The sequence below is a fragment of the Corticium candelabrum genome, chromosome 18 (genome assembly GCF_963422355.1).
Source record: "Corticium candelabrum chromosome 18, ooCorCand1.1, whole genome shotgun sequence".
Lineage (NCBI taxonomy): Eukaryota > Metazoa > Porifera > Homoscleromorpha > Homosclerophorida > Plakinidae > Corticium > Corticium candelabrum.
This window is the reverse complement of record NC_085102.1, coordinates 287,501-308,038: the sequence shown is the minus strand read 5'-3', so window position 1 is coordinate 308,038 and position 20,538 is coordinate 287,501. Positions and strand designations below refer to the sequence as shown.

Below are 20,538 nucleotides of genomic sequence, written 5' to 3'. Positions count from 1 at the left end.
ACTTGGCTGTATGAAACAGCAAAATCCACCTCAATGTCTCCAATTGTTCCTTCTCTTCGTTGCAAACCAAACAGTAACTGTCGTGACGGCTTTGGAGACCCTTCATTTATGATGGTCAGTGCTTGCTGACCAGAGAAGCCAACAATACCATGAGGGAGGTCATTAGCTCTATAGCAAAAATTTAATATTATCTAACCATTTTACAATAATATTGTAACAAAACATGAATGATACCGGACAGTAAAATCAGCCTGGCTGGTTGTTCCAATCTTAGCACCACCACTTGCAGATGTCAGCTGTACTCTAAACGTTTCTCTCAACTCTGCCTCAAAGTCTGGCAAAATGTTAATTTGGATGCTGCTGTGAGAGCCTCCCTCAGAGAAAGAGACATTTCCAGCTGTAGGTGTTATGTCAAAATTCTGAATGACGTTAACAACAGACCAAAAAACCTATACAGAACATCACTCTATTACGTCAGGCACTTCTTAATTATAACATAATTATATACCAGAATGTCTCCAACAGTTCCCTCTGTTCTCTGAACTGGAAGCGTCACAGTGGCTAAACTTGCGTTAGGTTCACGTACCTCCTGATTGACCAATGCTTCAGCAAAAAAGTTAATAACACCAAAAGGTTCTCCATGAAGTGGAATCTATGTGAACAAACGTAGTATAGCAGTTCAAAAGATACACAGGCTGAGATAACGTGAGCAAATAAATTGAGCACAGCAAGCTATAAATTCTAAAAGCAATCAGTACAAACAAGAAACAAGTACTGTAATTTTTATGATTAAAACTTTCTAACTTCAAACACTGATGTTAACTGGTAAAACCAGATATTCAATAACATCTCTTCAGCTAGGTTGTGGTGGCACAAGTGCCTTTACAATGGCTTTTACCTGCACACTAAGCCTGGCTGTGCACGAAATGACTACAGCAGTTACAAACACTGCACTGTGTACAGGACTGTGTCACAAGTAACTAGAATTCACCTGTGCAAGCAGCACCGTGCAACTACATTTAATTTAGAAGTAATCAGTACCAAAGTATTACAAGTAGTTTTAGTATTAGTATTAATTAAAACAATATTCACAAAACAAGCAATATTCACAAAACAAGCAGTATGTATGATATAGACTTCTAAATATCTAGACTACTAGTACTATTGCAATCAAAAAGCAATTCACTGTTATAAAGATAATGCTACATCATTATAAATGTCTGCCATAGCTCTTACTGTTACTGTGATGTTCGCCTTTGTAGTGTCCAACAGTGCTCCACCAGCCACACTAACCAGTCTAACTAAAAATGTCTCTTCAACTTCTGCTCGATCGTCAGCTAGTACAACAAGTGGTACAACCCCCATCCTAAATAACAGACACCAAACCACCAATCAATTGGCTACAACCTCAGTCGAACAAATCAGACTGTCTAAATGCTAATACGCTTCAGTTGTAAACTACAACACTAACACAGTGACAATGCTTGGTTGCACACTGTCAAATGCTAACTATATATAGCTGTACTTAGTCTGTCACCTCTTTGTGGTGCATTCATGTATGCAACAAGTTCAAGGCTAAAACTAACTAAATGAAAGCACCTGAGCCACCAAATAGAAATACACCAAAGACAAAATGTTATTTGTGAACAGAGCTTGCAATGTGGCAAGGCATTCATGAGGCAGACCACGGCAACCAGTGGTTAGCGAAACATATTATGAACCCACCTTACTTGATCTTCAAAACTTCATTTATATTGAAAAGCATAAAAAGTGTTAGCACATTTTGAAATCTAACTCTACCCATTGCTTTGGTCATGGAAAATCTAATTCTAGCTGATTGTCAAAGTCTAGTGTTAAAGAAAAACAATATATCTTCTATTTCAGCAATTTAGCAGCTGCATGAAAACAAGATACAAGTAACGTGTTTTATTTGCATTACACTAATACTTTAGTTCTAATAAAACTCTAAAAATTTGAACATAAGATTGAACCTCAATGTCAACACTTCTTTCATGCAAGTACAGTTAACATGAAATAATATAAACCATTTCTAACAATATTAATGACACAAAATCTACGTTTTTTGTCTAGTATAGCTTTATAATTAAATAGTGCTATCAGATCATTTATTAGATAATGACTGTGCTAACCTTTGCCCATCTTTGATAACAGTAATGCCTTGAGAAGGCATCACGTCCAAAAACTCTCTTCCTGATTCTGGACCTGTCACAGTCCATGATATCTATAACAGTACAACATTTTACACAACTAATCACACAACACACACTTTACACCCACTTCTATCCTTCCAACGTCTCCAGCTGTACGATAAACAGTCAGATTGACAGGTTTGTTGCCTTGTGTTACATTTGGATTGTTAACTATAATATTGTTATCCATTCTGTCATCAAACCCAACAATTCCACTAGGATCATCATTAGCTGCAATTGTGATCAATGCTGTGGCATCATCTCCTAATCTTGCTCCTCCTTGAACACTCAATAGTCTGATCTGGAATCTTTCCTGCAATTCTGGTTCTTCATCATTAATCACAACAAGAGACAACACTGCTGAAGTTTGACCAGGTAAGAACACTACCCTACCCTGTCCAGCAACTCCTACTGAGTAATCAAGTCCCTGCCCTAATGCGGTTATGTTGACTGCTTGATGCATTACACTGACTGTACCAAATGTTCCACCACTACGGACCAAAGTGAGAGTCCAAACTCCAACATCTTCCAAAATATCAACAAGAGATGAGGCAGTATCAAATTCAATGACACCATTGGGATCATCATTTGCTGATATGGTGACTGATAAATGTGCAGGCGATCCTAACACAGGTGGTATGTCTACTGTATGACCATTGATAACCGATGTGTTCAGTTGGCTAGATATCAATTCAACAAAATTCAGAGACACAGAAAATGATTCATCCAGCTCAGGAGTAGTGTCATCTATGATTTGTAGATCAACTGAAGATGTCTGAACTCCTTGGGGAATGTCCACATCTAAAGTAATGAGAATTAAATGTATTTTGCAAACATCTGGTAGCTATAAACAGTCTACAACATTCAATTCATGTAAGCTAAGCCAAACTTCTATTAATTAAGCGAAATAGCTATGTATCCATCCATGTCTTATAATATACCTCCTATATCAATACTATACAATAATATACAATCAATGGGTAAGTTCGTTAGTAACTGCATGCTTAGGAAATACCTTCTGATTACTGACTTTTGCCTAAGCATCACAACAGACCTAGATTATACTGTGTATCATATATTTCTGTGAATATAGCCCCATGCTTGAACTCTGCTAGATGCTTGAACAGGAGCCCATGGACACTTTCAATCTACATAACATAACCAAATAGATCCACTAATCATTTGTACCCTTAACTGCCCTGTCTTAATTAACTTAACTGCTCACAGTCTTCAGTGCGCACGCACACACACACACACACACACACACACACACACACACACACACACAGACACACACACACACACACACATGCATGCGCACACACACACACACACACACACACACACACACACACACATACACACACACACACACACACACACACACACACACACACACACACACACACACACACAATGGCAAGTGGCAAATGAATGAGGAGCTGCTGTTCGTTACGGTTACACCTCCAGCCAGTTGGCTCGGTTCCTGTGCACTACGCAGGAGCTATGTGCCGTGCTGAGCAATCTCCTGGAGCATGGCCAGGTACTCGCACAAGCACCAACTGCGACGCCAACTGTGGTGTGGACACTCAAAGTCCCACCTGGACCCCAGTGGCTGATGGACTTTGTTGAAGTTGGGGCTTTTGCCACCCCAGTCAAAGACCAGGTACTCATTTATACTCCTGAGTTGAGAGAGGCAATTGTATGAATCTCTTGCCCAAGGAAATTATGCCATAGCTTGCTATCACTGTGACTTGGAACCTGCAACCTTGCAAGTTCCCGGATGTACACACTCCATAGAAGACTCTCTAATCAACTGAGCCATCACACCACACACCACACACACACACACACACACACACACACACACACACACACACACACACACACACACACACACACGCACACACACATACACACACACACACACACACACACACACACACACACACGCACACAGCAGTCTATGAGAATTAGGATCTCGGTGCAACCAAAGATGGAATTTACAGTACTCTCAAGTGTGTGTTTGTATCTAGAGGTTGTTATGGTATTTCTATTATGGCTTACCTGAAATCTGACTACAAAACAAAATTTATCAGAGCTCTGTGCTTAAACAGTGCAACACTATCCAGATAATTAATTAACACAAAAGAACGCATGAAGCAGTATTCACAAACACGATACTACTCAATGAAGAACCCATAAAGCATGGTATTGTCAACCAAGCCATGTTTCAAGTTTCCTTTGCACAGTTAAACCCCCCGTTTATTTGAAGTTTACAAACCGTGTCCAATTCCTCAGCTATCTTGATCCTGGACAACAGAACAGAGTGTGACAAATGTTTTGTTCAAAGCAAACATTAAAAACCATTCACCACCAATCATCCATTTGTAATATGTTTGTGAATGCAGATAAGACTATGTCGTCAATAAATGCAGCACAAATATTGCAAATTATGAAACAATAGCAATAAACATTATTCTAAAATAAATTCTACAGACTTACTTAATACAACCCCAAAATAGTAAATCTTTCTTTACCTTGTCATATTTAATATAGAGGACTGTCTCTGGGTATAATTAGTTTACTTTGGACAATTTAAAGACAGTTCTGTATCATTCAGTTTCCCCACTTGTTTGTACTACAGAGTAGAAATCATCAGAGATTGACAATGCTTTGATAGCGCTCTCTGCTTTTGATTGAAACAAAAAGTATATGAGAGCAACATAACTATCATGTATGGTTTAGTCTGTTGTTTAATACCAAAAAAGAGTTTCATTGTTTAATAGTTTGTACAACACAATGACGATCTAAATATCAGCACTGCATGCAGTGTATGGTTTAAAAGAGAAATTTGTAAAAAAAACACATCCTGTGAAAGTGAATGCTTATCATAGCGTCACCCAAAAATGACCACCTACAGCCTGTCCACACTTAAGTGCTGCACATCTGAATTATGCAGTTTACATAAATTTGTAAACATTGTTGGGGCGAATTGAGAACAGACACAAAAACAAGGATTGGTCAAAAAGGTTTTGAATAGAAGAAACTTGAGTTTAGATGAAGATAAACACAAACTGATTCGTACACCTCAATAATGCACAATGCAAACCACTTTGTGTTAGTTTAAATTGACGTGACCACTTTTTCTAGAGCGAACTTCTACTACAAGTACACATCAGAGGTAAGAGCAAGAATTGGGACGTACACTGCTGACAACGGGTCCACTAGACCTGCATATTAATATGTCAAATATTAACAATGCCAAAATTTCCCAGTCTACTGTATTTATAGTTGAAACAAAAGTATATTGTGCCATCTTGAACTATTTGCTATTTAAGCTGCCCTGAGGCCATTACATAGCCATGTATTACAGTAATTGTTGGTAAATGAAGTAATTGTTCAAGAAATCGTTGTGAATAGATTGGGTAATTTACACCAGTATGCTGGAAGACTGCTCTCTTGCTAGGTTAATTTTGGATCATACCCTCTTAGCGCGAATTAGGCTAGACCACTCTTGAAATGCTTCCTACAGGCCTGGGTCACGTGATTGCTCACACTGTACATACTCTAGCAGAGAAATTACCTGTGTAAATTTTGCTGCTTCAAATCAAGCTACAAGTATTTCATAGGGCACATCTCCACTAGAGCTTAAACATGTTTACAACCTGTTTAAGTCTAAACATGTTTAAGAATAATCGCGTCTCCACTAGCGTTAAACCTGTTTAACTGTAAACCTAAACAGCTTTTGCTAAACATGATTAGGAGGTAGTTTAACAAAAGCAGTTTAGGTTTAACGGTCACGTGATAGAAACGTGCGTTCTACGACGATGGATGTTAGTTCTTTCGCGCTGTTCTTTCTCTATCTTTGGAGACTGTTGGAAGAAGACAGAACTAGGCAATGTCAGAGAGTGCGTAGACTGATGCAGAGGGTCAGGAGAGAACGATTTCGGTGAAGACAGAGACTCGTGTCTCTGATAGTTTTTCAGACGACCAGAAGACGATCTCCGACTGTCTGGTGCACAAGAAACAAATTCGCACGATATAACAAAGTCCCAGATAATTCTTTTAATAGCCCAGAATAAATGGACAAGTGGAGACGCTGTCTACTAAACATGTTTAGAGTCTAAACGTGTTTAACGTTAAACATGTTTAAAGACCAACAAGTGGAGACACAGGTATAGTCACAGCCAGACGTGGACGCACGTTTGAACATTGAGGAGAACGTGTATGTATAGCTAAGGGTAGTGCTAATGTAAAATTCTTTGTAAAAGCGATGTGTTCTCACATTTATTTGCATTTTTGGCAGTAGTCTGTCGTCAAGCCATCTTTAGGAGCTCAAGCCTGTTTCACATTCTCTTATAATCCCATGGGAATGGCACACAGCAACCTGGAGAGCTGTACAGCTACTAGTAAATGCTCGGTTAGCATTGTGTTAGGCAAGTGATGGTGTTCTGTCTTACTTATTCACATAACAATGGTTCCGTCTTTAGGTAGCAATAATTTCTGTCAAACAAAATGTGGGAACTCAGAAACAGACTGTCAGTTGCTCTTCTTCTGGCTTTGTCTTTCATTCTTCGTTCACACTTGGATTGTTTACTGCGATAGTCACGTAACAATGGTCACATAGTCACGTGATAATGGTTGCTTAGCAATAATTTGTGTCAAGCTAACGCGCGGAAACTCAAAAAACAGACTTTTCTCTTCTTTAGCTTTTTGTTTTCATTCCGTTTGTCATGCATCAGTCTCCTTTGCTCTTTAGTCGCGTACGGGAGCAAAATCAAGAGTCATTTCACTTTTCCCACCGAGAAATTATAATTTTGTCGAGCTCTCGAAAGGGGACCCTTGATTCAACTTTTAGTGCATGTGTTAGGAAGACAAAATTGCATTCATCAGGCATCGTCGTTTGCCGATCCGACTCTTTGTTTTGTCGTAAATCCATATGATAAGTGCAGATGCACGTATATATATATATATTATATATATATATATATATATATATATATATATATATATATATATATTATATATATATAATATATAATATATATCTCAAGCTCAATTGACATGACAAGAGAGAGGCTCGCTTCGCTCGCCAAGTACACTTACATGTCTGCATTGTGACATTACAAACCATCATGTCTGTGATTGGCTCAAAATCAAGGGCATTTCCTGCCGGTCGTACCATCTCAACACAGTATAGTACACATAGAAAGGGTCTCGCCCCAATTAATTTAGCAGTGTGCTGCTCTGAATGGAAATTAACCCTAATTATTGTACCAAATTTGCTTGCAACACCTCACCAATTCACTGCACAACAACTGCTGTAAACCAAGTTTAAACAAAAGCAATCGAAGAGCCAAGGCCCAACAGTCCCCCATTGCTCAGGGACACTTTGTTTCTAGTTACAAGTATTCTCATTGAAATACCACAAGTTCACATACAAACCCATCTGGGAAGTTGAGTAACATACCAGGCTTGATGACACTTCAATATGGTGGCTTCTACATATGTCACTATTAGCTCTCAGAAGAGTCTGGCTTCTAGGCCTGTAAAAGGTTATTTAGGTGTTAAATGCAGCTAATTGCAACTACTGGCATAAAATTTACGCCGTACCAGTGCACCTGTGCTTGCTATAGCCAAAAATTCATCAATGTCTGTCTAATTTTTTTGCATAATCCTGCTAACAAAAAAGACAAACAAAACAGACAAACTAACCAAACCAAAAACATAACCTCCTTGGCAAAGGTAACAATCCCAAGATGCTGTCATTACACAGCATACCAATTAACTTGCCAATTCAGCAAGGTAGTCTCAATGTTACAAAGTATAGGTAGACCATAAAACTTTGGCAAGTGTCTTTCTCCTATTTGCTATATAAAACTTACACTACAGATAATTAATGCGACTGAAAACTTTAACCAAGTTGTGTGATCAAATGCACTGCAGTTTACTGACATGAATATACAATGTAGTGCACTTACAGTTGCTCGTCAGTGAGTAGTCACTCCTGTCTATTCCTGGAGATGGAAGAGTCCCATTGCTGCTGTAGTTGACACGTATTCCACCAAACGTTCCTCCCAAACGTCGTAGTATCAATGACACCTTTAAAAACACGCATAGTAAAAGTCTAGTAAAACTGCGTACAACAATAGTAGCTGTAACCTTGCCAATACTTTCAGCCACTCTTCTGTGGGATAATGCAAATTGAATGATTCCATGTGGATGATCACTTGCTGTAACAACGATAGTAGAGACAGTTGTGCTAGGACGACTGTCTAGCCGTGCTCCACCATGTATTGCCTCCAATTCAAACTTATATGTTTCTGTCAATTCAGGAGTCGCATCAGCCAAAACCTGCAAATATAATAATCATACAAGCTTATACAAACAGTTTACACACTAAAACATACCTATGTAAGCTGTATAGATGCATGCATGTATGTCTAATGTTTGTAAATGTTTAATACAGGTCAATAAATAGCTGCTTTTTGATTTCGGTTAATCACAAAGCTAGGCTAGGTCTTGCTAGTTCTAGAAATGCTAAAATTTTTAGTTGCGAAAATATACCAAGAGGTTTGCAGATGCATTTTTCTGTTGTGGTACAAACATCACAGTGCCACTTGTTGCAAGGAAAACATTTACAACATCAGGTGTAATGCGCCACTGAACTTGAACTCTACCAAACAATCCAGCTTCCCGAATCAATCTAAATGTAAAGACAACAGTATTACAACACAACAAATTTTTGATGATAAGTCACATACTGTACTGTCCCACTGCCTGTTGATCCTAGCCCAGATTCATGAAGTACCAAATACTGAGACTTGGGATCAATTGATACAATTCCATTAGCATCACCGTTCAGTCTGATAAAAATTGTTGCTCGTGCAGCATTTAGTGTTGCTCCTCCATCAGCAGATGTCAAAGTGACAGTATAGTGCTCATTATCTTCAGGCAAATCATCAACCACAGCTCGAATCTGAAAAACTTGTTGGGAGACATTCTGAGACACAAACCAGTTAGCACCATGAAAGCAATATGTAATGATTGACGCAACATACTGGTGCAAATGTAACAATCCCTGAGCTAGGACTGAGATCATCCCTACCAGCAGATTCTACTTGCCATTGCACATTTACTGTGCCAAACAGACCACGATCACGGCGTACCATCAGCGTTGCCAATCCTCTCGAGTCAGTTGAATTAAATGACTCATCAACAGTAACCTGGCAGACAAAAAGATTTACCAGGTAATTGACATAGCGTTATTGTAAGACTTACAATCTGACTGTTAGGATCAAACAGAATTATGCCATTTGCATCATCATTTTTGTCAATTGTAACTATAACTGATGCATCAGATCCAATTCGAGCACCACCACTAGGTTGACTCAACTCAACCTGAAATGTCTGTAACAAAGAATAAACTGTGCTGTGTGTTTCAGAGAAACAGAGATGATAAAAACCTCATCAATTTCAGGAAGATTATCATTGTTGATTGTAAAAGGTATTTGCTTGAATACCTACAAAGCCACAATATAGATTAAACACTGCTGGCATATGTACTGACCAGCCTGCCCTATTCATACCATGTAAGCATGGTCAAGAAATATGTACAAACGTTTGCTACTCACTATCAAAATCCTTAGTCATGCTTTCATGGATATAATTCAGTCAAACAATTTCTTGACAACATTTTGCATATGTCAAACTTACGTCGCCTTCCGACCATCTTAAAGTTCCAGATGAAGGACCAAAATCAACTCCATTGCCAAGTGCACTGAGTGGTGTGGCAAACCAAGAGCAGCCAATAACTCCAAATGTTCCCAATGTTCGTTCTATTGTCAACATGAAAGTAGAAGCATCTTCTGCCACATGCACTGTTCCATCTAATGCCTTATTGAACAAAAATCAACTATAGCACTGTTGACAAGTTGAACTTAGAACTAATTTGTTTTACCTTTGTGACCGTAAAAACAAGTATGCCCCTAAAGTTGTCGTTCTCTTGGATGACAACCATGGCTGAATCTGGCTTTGATATTTGTGGAGGTGGACCAGTGCTGTTTCCTTCATATGTGTAATTGCTCAACTGAACATTTGTTAGGTTCACATAAAAGTACTCTGCAATTTCGGGTGTGTTGTCCTAGATAAGAAACCCACAATAACCAATAAAAATGTTATTATTGAATTGCCGGCTAACAGGTTTAATGGTAATTTGCACATCTGCTGTAGTTTCATTGTCTCCAATCTCTACAACACCACTGGATGACACAAAATCAACACCTGGTGTGGCCTGCATTTTGAGAACAAGGTCAGTAGCTACAATAGTACTAAAGATATCAATTCACAATTACAATACATTAAACCAGCAGACTCCTTAATTAATCGTACGTGTAGTTGACTAGAAGTACTCCAACTGTGCCAAATTCGCGTACAATAGTCAAAGTGACAGCAGAATTTGCTCCTTCCATTTCTGATGCTTTAATTGACAAAGATGATGGTGACCAGCTGACTACACCGTGGGGTTCATCATTGGCTTCAATTGTGATGACACTGACTGATCGTGTAGATATCAATTTAGCTCCACGACTTGTGTCTGAACCTGCAGCCACACCCCCACGCACAATTCCTGTTAGTTTTATACTGGCCACCTCTTTTAATTCAGGTATGGCGTCTGCTAGCACTGTCACTGTAAAATTAGCCATTTTAGCTTCAGCTGCAAATGTGACCTACATACAAAATAACAAAATGTAAGTTACTGTAACATATAAATCACTTTCATCAATTAAGATATGGCTTATTATCTGTGATTACCATTCTCACTTACAATGCGTCTGCCTATCTAATATCAAACATATCTTTTCTGAACACAGCCTGCATGGTTTACATCCATAATTTAGATCTTGTCTAATGATGTTTACAACAAAAATCAGACAATGTGAGAATCTACTGTCTTATTTCTGCAGTTAAAACTAGAAGGAATATAATAAACAAACAAAAACAAACACTGACTTTCATCATTCCTATTTGATTGTTATGCATGGGCCAATGGTTTACTTGAAACATTTTCATAATGAAAAGATGTAGTATGACTCCTTTCCCTTGAGGAAATAATTAGGAAAATGAGTTCATGCAAACAAGTTTAGTTGTAGCTTTAGTTCAATGGATTCTTAATGTGATATCTTAGTAATGCCCTGGTAGACCACTAGAATATGCACTATAAACCTTACATTGTTCACTACATAGGTACCCCTCGATTATCCGGCCGTGTTCGCAAAGTGGAATGATGTCACAAGCCTGTTTCGTGCAAGCGCAGTGACAATGTGCAGTAATGGCGACAAAAGATATGAAGGCTTCTAGGATTAGTTTCAACAGTTTGGTGATTGTAGTTTGCATGTAGAGTGCACGTATTATGTCTTTGTGCAAATATTTTATCACTAACATATTGTACATGTTCTAGAGTTCGTACCATGTACATGCTGAGACTCAAATAGGGGACTGGAACTCTGAGGTACGGTTGAAACTCCAACGCTTCGCTTATCTGTTCATTTCACTTATCCTACCCCTATTCGTCCATGGCTTGCCCAAAGGGGGTCAGATAGTTGAGGGTCTACTGTACAATAAAAGTGGTGTTATGATAAATTGAAACCACTTTCTCAACCTGCCAATGCTTTAATTAATCCAGTTGTTGTGGCTGGTTTCTGCATGAAACTTTCAAGCCTACTGTTGTAAGGCATTAAAAGTGTCATCTCAGACCTGACACAGCAAGGTAACAAGAGTCTGGCTTTGTTTTTGTTTGGAAGAGCCATACACGAGAGTCTGGAAATAAGATTAGTCTATGCACAGTAAATTACTTACAGTTCCTTTCTGAGGAGACACATCTGTAGCACCAGTCCCACTAGTTTCCCAAGCAACTTCAACTTCTCCAAATGTTCCATTTTCTCTCACCAGATTCAATTGAATAGGTGTATCACTATCTGACTCAGGAATGACCTTTGAACCCTATAACAAACAAAAATAGCTGTTCCAATTTGCCAATAATATTTATACTCTCAACAACTCACGCCTGCAAATCCTATCAAGCCATGTGCATCATCATTGGTCAGGATAGTGACAACGAGTGAATCTTGACTACCTAGCTGTGCTCCTCCTTGTGCATTTGTAATGTTCACAAAAAACTTCTCATCAATTTCAGGTAATGTGTCATTAATAACGGTTAGTTCAAGATCTACAATGCTGACTCCCTCTTCAAATACAATGTCTGTCTCCCTTGACACATAATCACTGTTATTTCCTGTTTGAGTAAGTAGTAATACAGTTGATAATGACTCTGTCTCACTGAATTCTGCCGACAAAAGGTAGACTGTTGTTGAACCAGATGAAGAGACGAGAAGTGGATGAAAGTCATGACTATTTTTTGTTGTAAATGACAAGATGTCTTCAAACATGTCAGATGTAGTGCTCCACTGATAGATCTTTGACTGACCCTCAAAGCTAGACACAGCAAGATATGTATTGCCACTGAACATAAATGTTTTCATAGATTGTGCAGCTTGTGTTTCAATTTCCTGATGAAGAGTAAAGCGAGAAGTGCCATCATTCCATCGGTAAATTGGGGACTTAGCCTTTGTGTCACCAGTACTGTCCATTCCATTGCAAAATGCAAGGTAATTCATTGCAGATATAGCAAAGTAATGTACGTCATGAGCACCAGATGTTGGGATATTTTGCAATAGATTGAACATCTGCGTGGGTCCATCCCAAGAGAAAACCTGAGAGTTAACAACATGAGATTGATCAATGGTGCTGTATGAGTTGGCTATTGCTAAATACTGTGTTGATAAAATATCAAAAGTCACAAGTGATCTTGCTCCTTGAGTAGCAATAGATTGATGATCTGAAAACGTGATACCGACTGCCTGGAGCACAAGGGAGTCAATATTCCTGTTTCCTGTGTCATCTTGATAATTGGCAAATAGAAGATACGTCATGCCAGCAAATGACTGAAATGAAATCACATCAGTTGCACCTTTAGTTGGAATATCTTGTGTTGGCGTCACACGACCATCAGCAAATGAATAAATACGTGACATTGTTTCCCGAGCACCAACTTCTCCGGAGTTTGCAACAGCAACTAATGTGTTTGATCCTACTGTCAAGGATGTCCAAGATTGAGCTCCATTAGTATTTATTCCTTGAATTCTTTCCAAGCCCCCACCATTCCAACGGTACAAACCAGACCCAGTGACAGAATCAGAATTGTTATCTGTACCGCCACCAGTGCCAGTTCCTGGTTGCTGTCCATTTCCACCTTGTCCAGGAGAAGGAGTGGGACTTTGACCACCTTGGCCAGGAGATTGCGATGGAGCATTACCACTACCGCTCATATCCTGACCTCCTTGGTCTCCTCCTTGATTGCCACCTCCTTGGTTTCCACCATTTTGACCTCCTGGCTGATCTGTGTCCTCATTAGTCTTGTTAAATCCAGGCAGCTCACCAGTTCTGTTACTACTAGCCAGCAAAACGTACAAACCAACTCCACTAGTAAATGAATGCCATTGCTCTGCACCAACTGTAGCTATTTCTTGAGTCGTAGCTAAAAAGTTATTCTGTTTACCTAAAACAGACACCAGATAACAGATATCTTGCTGGTTATTGTCTCATTTGTCTTACGGCCAGCAGTAGCTGATCCATCTTGAGTTTTCAACTGACAAGTCACTCGACCAAAAGTTCCAGCAGATCGCTTCACATTCACCTTAATCTGCCTAACATCCTCCTCAACATTTAAGAAAGAAGCACTACGAGAACAGTCACTAAAAGCTTTGGCCCAATACCCTAAACATGCAACAAACCTTGTAGTGTTAAAGTTGACTTGAATTATTCCATTAGGATTATCGTTAGCTTCTATTGTCAATCTAGCTGTGATATCTTGTGACCCAAGCTTAGCTCCACCCGTGGGTTCAAACAAAGTAACAACATATGATTCATCTTGCTCAGGAATGTCATCTGCCAACACCTCTATTACAATATCCTACAAAAATGACAGACCATGAGACATTAAACTTGCATGCCAAGCTCTCCCCTGCTGTAGCTAAACTGAATGCGCCAATCACGTGATGAGGACTACCTTTAACGGAATTGCTCCAGCGCAAGGAGAACCTAGTCGCTTTTGAGAACGTCCCACCCGAATCCAGTGTCCTAGCATAAGGTTAGTTCAATTGCTTGATTAAAAGCTCTACTGTAGTGTAATTGCGTTTGTTACAGAAAGTGCAAAGTAGCTTTCTGCAGATAACACTTGCCATTAGATGTGAAGCCACTGCATCAGTTGTTGGATGAAGCTGGTGAATGGTAGGCCCAGCAATGAATGGGCTGGGCTTGGCCTGGTTATCCTACACTCTCCAGCAGCGATGCTTTTTACTGAACTAATCTGGAGGTTTGAAACCGATAATGACCTTCCATCTTGCTTCTACAGTAGTACTGGGGAAATGCTGTGAGAACTGTCAGCCCTATTTCCTTGTCGCTCAAGGCTTCATCAAATCAGTGGCATACATCTTGTTGAACTGCCCAGATGGGAACTGAGTCCGCATCAGTACCGTATGATGGTACTATCGACTTATTACCAAGGAGCCTTTCAGTGCAGTACACATTGCAATTCAGAAAGTAGAATTGACTTGTAGTTGTGTTGTGTACTACGCACAGCTTGTTTCAATGCACAGACTCTGAGTGCTACTTAACTAAGTTCAGTAAATGAATTCAGTTCCTCAACATGCTGCTGATTTGATAAGTGTACTGTTCGGCTCCGTGTTTGATAATCAAATTGTTACTCATTGCAGGTCCACTTTCAAACCAATAGGCTTCAATTAATCAAATTAACATTATCTAAACTAGGACAACAGATCGGGCTATTACCTCACTATGACGTTCTCAAAAGCTCAAAAGTGACCAGGCCCAGGCTCTTCTCGCACTTTGCACTGGAACAATGTCAGCAACGGCTCCTTGCATGATTCACGTATGTTCAGTTCAGCAGGAGAGCCTAGCTTGAGAGGCTGGCCATGCAAGATCAAGTAGTCATGTAAATTTACGCTATTCAGCTGAGCATACTGCTTAATATCAGACAAGTTTTTAGGTTAAATTATATTACAAAAACCAACTTCATAAAGAAAGCTGCAGCTTAGCAGCTACACATTTTATGTATGCTAACTCACATTTACATCCCCCATGGCTATAATGCTATAAATGATCTTGCAGATGTGCAACCAAATCAGAAAATGATCTTCTACATCAGTGCAATTGGCCACTGTAATGATACTTTTGACCTACTCATCAGTTGAAATAGTGTTCATGCATGATTTCATCTAAATTGTCCAAAACAAGCAACACAGTACTAATGTTCAAAATCCCAAATTTTCTAAATACCTCTTTGTAGCCTCTACCTATTATTACCTATTACTAATCACTATACAATATATTAGTCTTGTGGCTAATGTATACTGTAAATACTGTAGAAAGATTAACTCCTAGAATCAGTCTAGAATAAGTTGTCTATCTTAATTAAACACACTGAGCTGACACACCTGTTGACTTTCTTGGTCTGCAAAAACAATTGCGCCAGATGTTAATCGGAGATCCTTTTCAGCATCACCTGTAATAGCCCATTGCACAATTACCTCATCAAACAGTCCCTTTTGACGAATAACAGTCAGTCGAACAGCTAAAATACACAGTAATAAGAATTATTGTGCTGTAAATGTGATAAAATACTAGTACACACAGTTCGACTGTGACAAGCTTGCTGGTTCTGTTGTTGATGTTACTGTAGAAGAACTCAAAAAACTGATTAATCCATGTGGATCATCATTTTCTGATATCGTAACTGTTACTTCATCTGGTTTACCAACTGAAGCTCCTCCAGTTGGGTTAGTCATCTTTAGTAGAAATTTTTCTGCTATTTCTGGATCGTTGTCGTTCACAATCATAACTTGAACTGTTTTGTTCGTTTCACCAGTAGCAAAAGAGACAGTCTTTGGGTTAAAATCAAAGTCACTTCCTCTTCCTCTAGCACCATCCTCCAATACATAAACAAACACAGTCACGTCTCCAAAACTTCCTTTTGTTCGCAAAATTTCAACATTTGCCACTCCATCTGATTCAGACACGGTAATGCTAACATGCCATCAACAAACAAAACAATCATGTGGTCTTCTATTGCAAAGGTTACAACTACTTACTCATTAGAAGCAAATACCAGCTCTCCACGTGTTCCATCGTTAGAAGAAATAATAACTTCTGCAAGAGAATGCCTTCCCAGTTTGGGTGCAATTGTAGTGTTAAAATCTCCAATCAGTTTTACAGATGTCAAGTTTACTAAGAATGCTTCATCAAGCTCAGCCAGTGAATCCTAAAAGCATACAAGTAAATCTGTACACTGAGTTGGTCAGACTGTAGTAGACACTGTCTTTCTTGTTACAACTTTATTTCTCCATTACTTATAAACCTTTTCAAAAACAGTATATACATAGAAAGCCTCGAGAATATACATGTGGTAAATATGCTTCAAAATTAGATCGTTAAAATGTTAACTGCTTATTTTGATCAATTTTATGTATTTGATGTTTCCTTTACAAATTGTAGATAGAAACCGTGCTATCTTACAATGCACTGAACTCAAATCATGTACGGGTTTTAATGGATGAACAGTCCAACCCTTGAAAGCGTCTGCACCTCCAGGACACCACAATTCAACATCAAGGTCCCAAACATTTGTCAATATGAACTCTCAAACAATACTACGCTGCTCTCCCTATGGTAACTTTTATCTGTTCATCGTCAACTAAAGTGATGGTACAATTATTTTTAAGAAACTTGGCAAATGGCCCTGTAAGTTCGCGAGAAGGGGTGCCTACCTGATCTAAAAAGAATGAAATGGTAGGTCGCAGAAAAGAGGGAGTGTTGACTGTTTACCAAAAACAGCTTTCAGAAAATATGAAAAATAGTTGTATCGGAGGTGAGGCCTGCCCAGTGATTGTATCTGAAAACGAACGGTGCATATATCGTTTGTATTAGGACACAGAATAGCCACGGTAAAACTGAATGTGATAACGTAGCACAATCAATAATGAATAATGTCATACCATTTCATTATTCATTCAATGTGGCCTATCCTGTCAACCAATTGCATCATAAACTGGAGTCTATTTAAGATTTAACTACTAAATGGTATATTGCATACTGTGCCTTTCACCAAGTCTGACAACTTCTAGTACCTCGCGTATGTTGACTCTAATGACAGCAGACTTCTCCTTATCACCCATTTGAACAGTACCTGGAGTCGAAAAATAATCTTGGCCTGCAGATGCAAGAGCTAACTTGTCTTTTTGTATAGGCGAAATACTACCATTCACAGCAGTGTACTTCACTTGTACAATTCCTGCATAATTAACAGACAAATCACCATGTAATGTAACATACAAGATTGAAACACATACCAATACTTCCAAACAGTCGCACCAGTGTGAGAGACACTTGTTTGTTACCTTCAGTTGTACTAATTTTCAATGAACTGCTATCAAACTCCACTTGACCATGTGGCTCATTGCTTGCTTTGATAGTTAGACTTGCTGTTGACTCAGGTAACAGAATTCGAGCAGCACCAGACAAAGGTACCCCTACCGTAACGACATCGTAGAGTCTAAGTGTGAATAGTTCTGCAGTTTCAGGAGACGAGTCTGTTGCAACTGTTACGTTCAATAGAGTATAAGTCTGATTATTCGAAAGCAACAGTGAGCCACTACTTGACTGAAACTCATTGGAAGGAAGGTCTCCTTCTATTCGCCAGTATACAGTAACCTGTCCAACTGCACTCAATCGTCTTTCTACAGTCATGCTAAAAGATTCCCCTTCAGACACAATAGCAGATCGAGAAGAAGATGAAAACCCAATCACACCAGCTACATCATCATTGGCTGAGATTGTGACTTCAACTCGATCACTCGTAGTTGACACTGCAGCTCCACCAGAGGGATTTCGAAGAGCAACGTAAAATTTCTCATTTATTTCTGGCATGGTATCATCAAGAATGGAAACTAAAAGAGATGATCTGGAGTCGCCATCATTGAACTTCAGTGTGGCACCTGCAGCTGTGAAATCACTGCCAGACACTGCACTTCCAGATATACCATACCAGTCAATACTAACAGACCCTATAGTTCCCCCAGTACGCTCTACAGTTAGAGGGAGAGCAAGATTTGTGATTTCATTGACTATGACATTTCTCTGACCACTTGAAGAAATAATTCTGAACACACCATAGGCCTCATCATTGCGTGAAATAGTTACAGCAACAGTTATGCTGGCTCCAAGAGATGGTTCATTTGCAGGATTGGCAGCTGAACCCAAGCTCAATTGCACAGAATTAAGTGTCACAAGAAACATCTCATCTAGCTCAGGAACGTTGTCTGGATTAATAGTAATGTTAATGAATCCCCAACGAGATCCATCTGCAATTGTAGTATGCAAATTAATTGCTTGAACATAGTCCATTCCAGGTGCTGCTTGCATCCGCACATATGGACGTACCTACAGCGTAAAGTGTACTATCAGACTACTAGCTCACACCAAATTTTGAACGCTTCTACCTTTACTTCATCTTTCTCATAGTAATCAGTATCATTGTGAGGAGTAAATAACACACCTATTTTTTTATCAGTCCTCTTCTGAGTGTAAAGAGAGCATAAATATGAGGTTGTATGGAGACTGAAAGACTTGCAAGCATCATCATTGAGACATGACTTAGCACATGTAGACAGTGAAGAGTTCAACATTTTGAAAGGTTGAGACAAAAAACCGGACAATGGAGATGAAAAGAAACTGATAACATTGAGACCTTGCTTTGCTGCTTCAGCTGCAATATCTACATCGTCAGTACTGTAGAATACTTGTAATTCACCCACAGTGCCAAAACTGTACAAAGAACAAGTACGTCTGAACTTGATACATGTGTCACACATCCACACCCCACCTACCCCACCTACCCCACCTCACCACACCAACCAACCACCAAACTCTGCCCCGACAACCCAACCCACACCAACTCCCATCCCCCACCAACTTACACTCCTATTAACCCCCTAACCTCCCACCAATCCTCACCTTCACTATCACCCTACCGAACCTCACCTTCACTATCACCCCACCAATCCTCACCTTCACTATCACCCCAACCAACCCCACCAATAAAACGGTAACCCTCACAAACCCCTAACACCCACCGATCCCCAACCCCTGCCGGTCCCTACCCCCGCCGGTCCCTGCCCCCCGCCGGTCCCTGCCCCCGCCGGTCCCCACCCTCCTCCCCCACCGGCCTCCCCCCGCCGGTCTCACTCCACCGATCTCACCTCCACCGATCCTCACCTCACAAACCAAAAACGCGGTAGGATAATCGAGGGTCAGATAAGCAAGAATCTAGAGTATCCAAGCACTGACTTTGGCGCAGTCTTGGGACTGGATCTCAGCCCACACGACCCGTGCTGCATGATGTTCTGCTTAGCCAGCAATCTTGTCCACCCCAGTCAATGACCAGGTAATCATTTATACTCCTGAGTCAAGAAAGGAAACTGCATGTGAGTTCCTTGACTAAGGGAATTATGCCTGTGCCCATCCTGTACTTGAACTCATGACACAAAGGTCCCGGATGTTTTCATTCTCCAAATGCGCTCTCTAAGCAATTGAGCTACAGGCGCCACACATGCACACACACACACAGGCATGTAAACCCCACACACCCACACCCACAAATAAGAAACAAACAAATGTTGAGCTCTTCATGTTGTTCAACATCAAAAGTAAAGTCAGTTGCGACGATAGCTCCCCTGCCTATAGAGACAGCCTCCACGCACTAAACATTCCAACTGGAGCTTGGTCAGAGTCATCCAGGGGCACTGACTATGGCGCAGCTGTGAAACTGGACACAAAGGCCAACAAGTACCTGTCTGCTGCAGGATGTTACTGCCAAGCCAGCAGTCCTGTCCACCCCCAGTCAATGACCTAAGTACTCATTTATACTTCTGAGTCGAGAGAGGCAATTGTGTGCGAGTTTCTTGCCCAAAGGAATTATGCCTGCACACACACACACACACACACACACACACACACACACACACACACACACACGTGCATACGGATGTACCTTCGATACAAGGTCAAGTAAGCAATTGTAGTGTTCATTGGTCCCTCAGCTATGCTGTACATAGTGACATTAAAGCTGACTTCACCGTGTGGAGCATCATTGGCCAGAATTGTAATGACAGAGTGACTATGAGATCCAATA

The 20,538-nt window shown here is 39.9% G+C and overlaps 1 protein-coding gene across 1 annotated transcript in view; it reads right to left on the bottom strand.

Moving 5' to 3' along the window:
- The window catches only part of LOC134194318 (adhesion G-protein coupled receptor V1-like), a 50,885-nt gene that overhangs the window by 11,209 nt on the left and 19,138 nt on the right, over positions 1–20,538 (bottom strand). The window contains exons 30-57 of the mRNA XM_062663245.1: positions 20,398–20,538; positions 18,848–19,172; positions 17,699–18,788; positions 17,477–17,640; positions 16,442–16,611; positions 15,985–16,376; positions 15,788–15,924; positions 14,066–14,244; positions 13,887–14,011; positions 12,278–13,830; positions 12,072–12,215; positions 10,605–10,942; positions 10,414–10,543; positions 10,174–10,356; positions 9,930–10,109; positions 9,680–9,736; positions 9,495–9,623; positions 9,275–9,439; positions 8,978–9,216; positions 8,781–8,919; positions 8,376–8,567; positions 8,195–8,315; positions 2,299–3,011; positions 2,151–2,242; positions 1,237–1,366; positions 509–652; positions 235–449; positions 3–168 (exon numbers count right to left, since the gene is read on the bottom strand). The exon at positions 20,398–20,538 is cut by the window's right edge and continues 53 nt beyond it. Coding sequence (XP_062519229.1) covers positions 3–168; positions 235–449; positions 509–652; positions 1,237–1,366; positions 2,151–2,242; positions 2,299–3,011; positions 8,195–8,315; positions 8,376–8,567; positions 8,781–8,919; positions 8,978–9,216; positions 9,275–9,439; positions 9,495–9,623; positions 9,680–9,736; positions 9,930–10,109; positions 10,174–10,356; positions 10,414–10,543; positions 10,605–10,942; positions 12,072–12,215; positions 12,278–13,830; positions 13,887–14,011; positions 14,066–14,244; positions 15,788–15,924; positions 15,985–16,376; positions 16,442–16,611; positions 17,477–17,640; positions 17,699–18,788; positions 18,848–19,172; positions 20,398–20,538 — 7,753 coding nt within the window. The remainder of the gene's footprint in view (positions 1–2; positions 169–234; positions 450–508; positions 653–1,236; positions 1,367–2,150; positions 2,243–2,298; positions 3,012–8,194; positions 8,316–8,375; positions 8,568–8,780; positions 8,920–8,977; positions 9,217–9,274; positions 9,440–9,494; positions 9,624–9,679; positions 9,737–9,929; positions 10,110–10,173; positions 10,357–10,413; positions 10,544–10,604; positions 10,943–12,071; positions 12,216–12,277; positions 13,831–13,886; positions 14,012–14,065; positions 14,245–15,787; positions 15,925–15,984; positions 16,377–16,441; positions 16,612–17,476; positions 17,641–17,698; positions 18,789–18,847; positions 19,173–20,397) is intronic.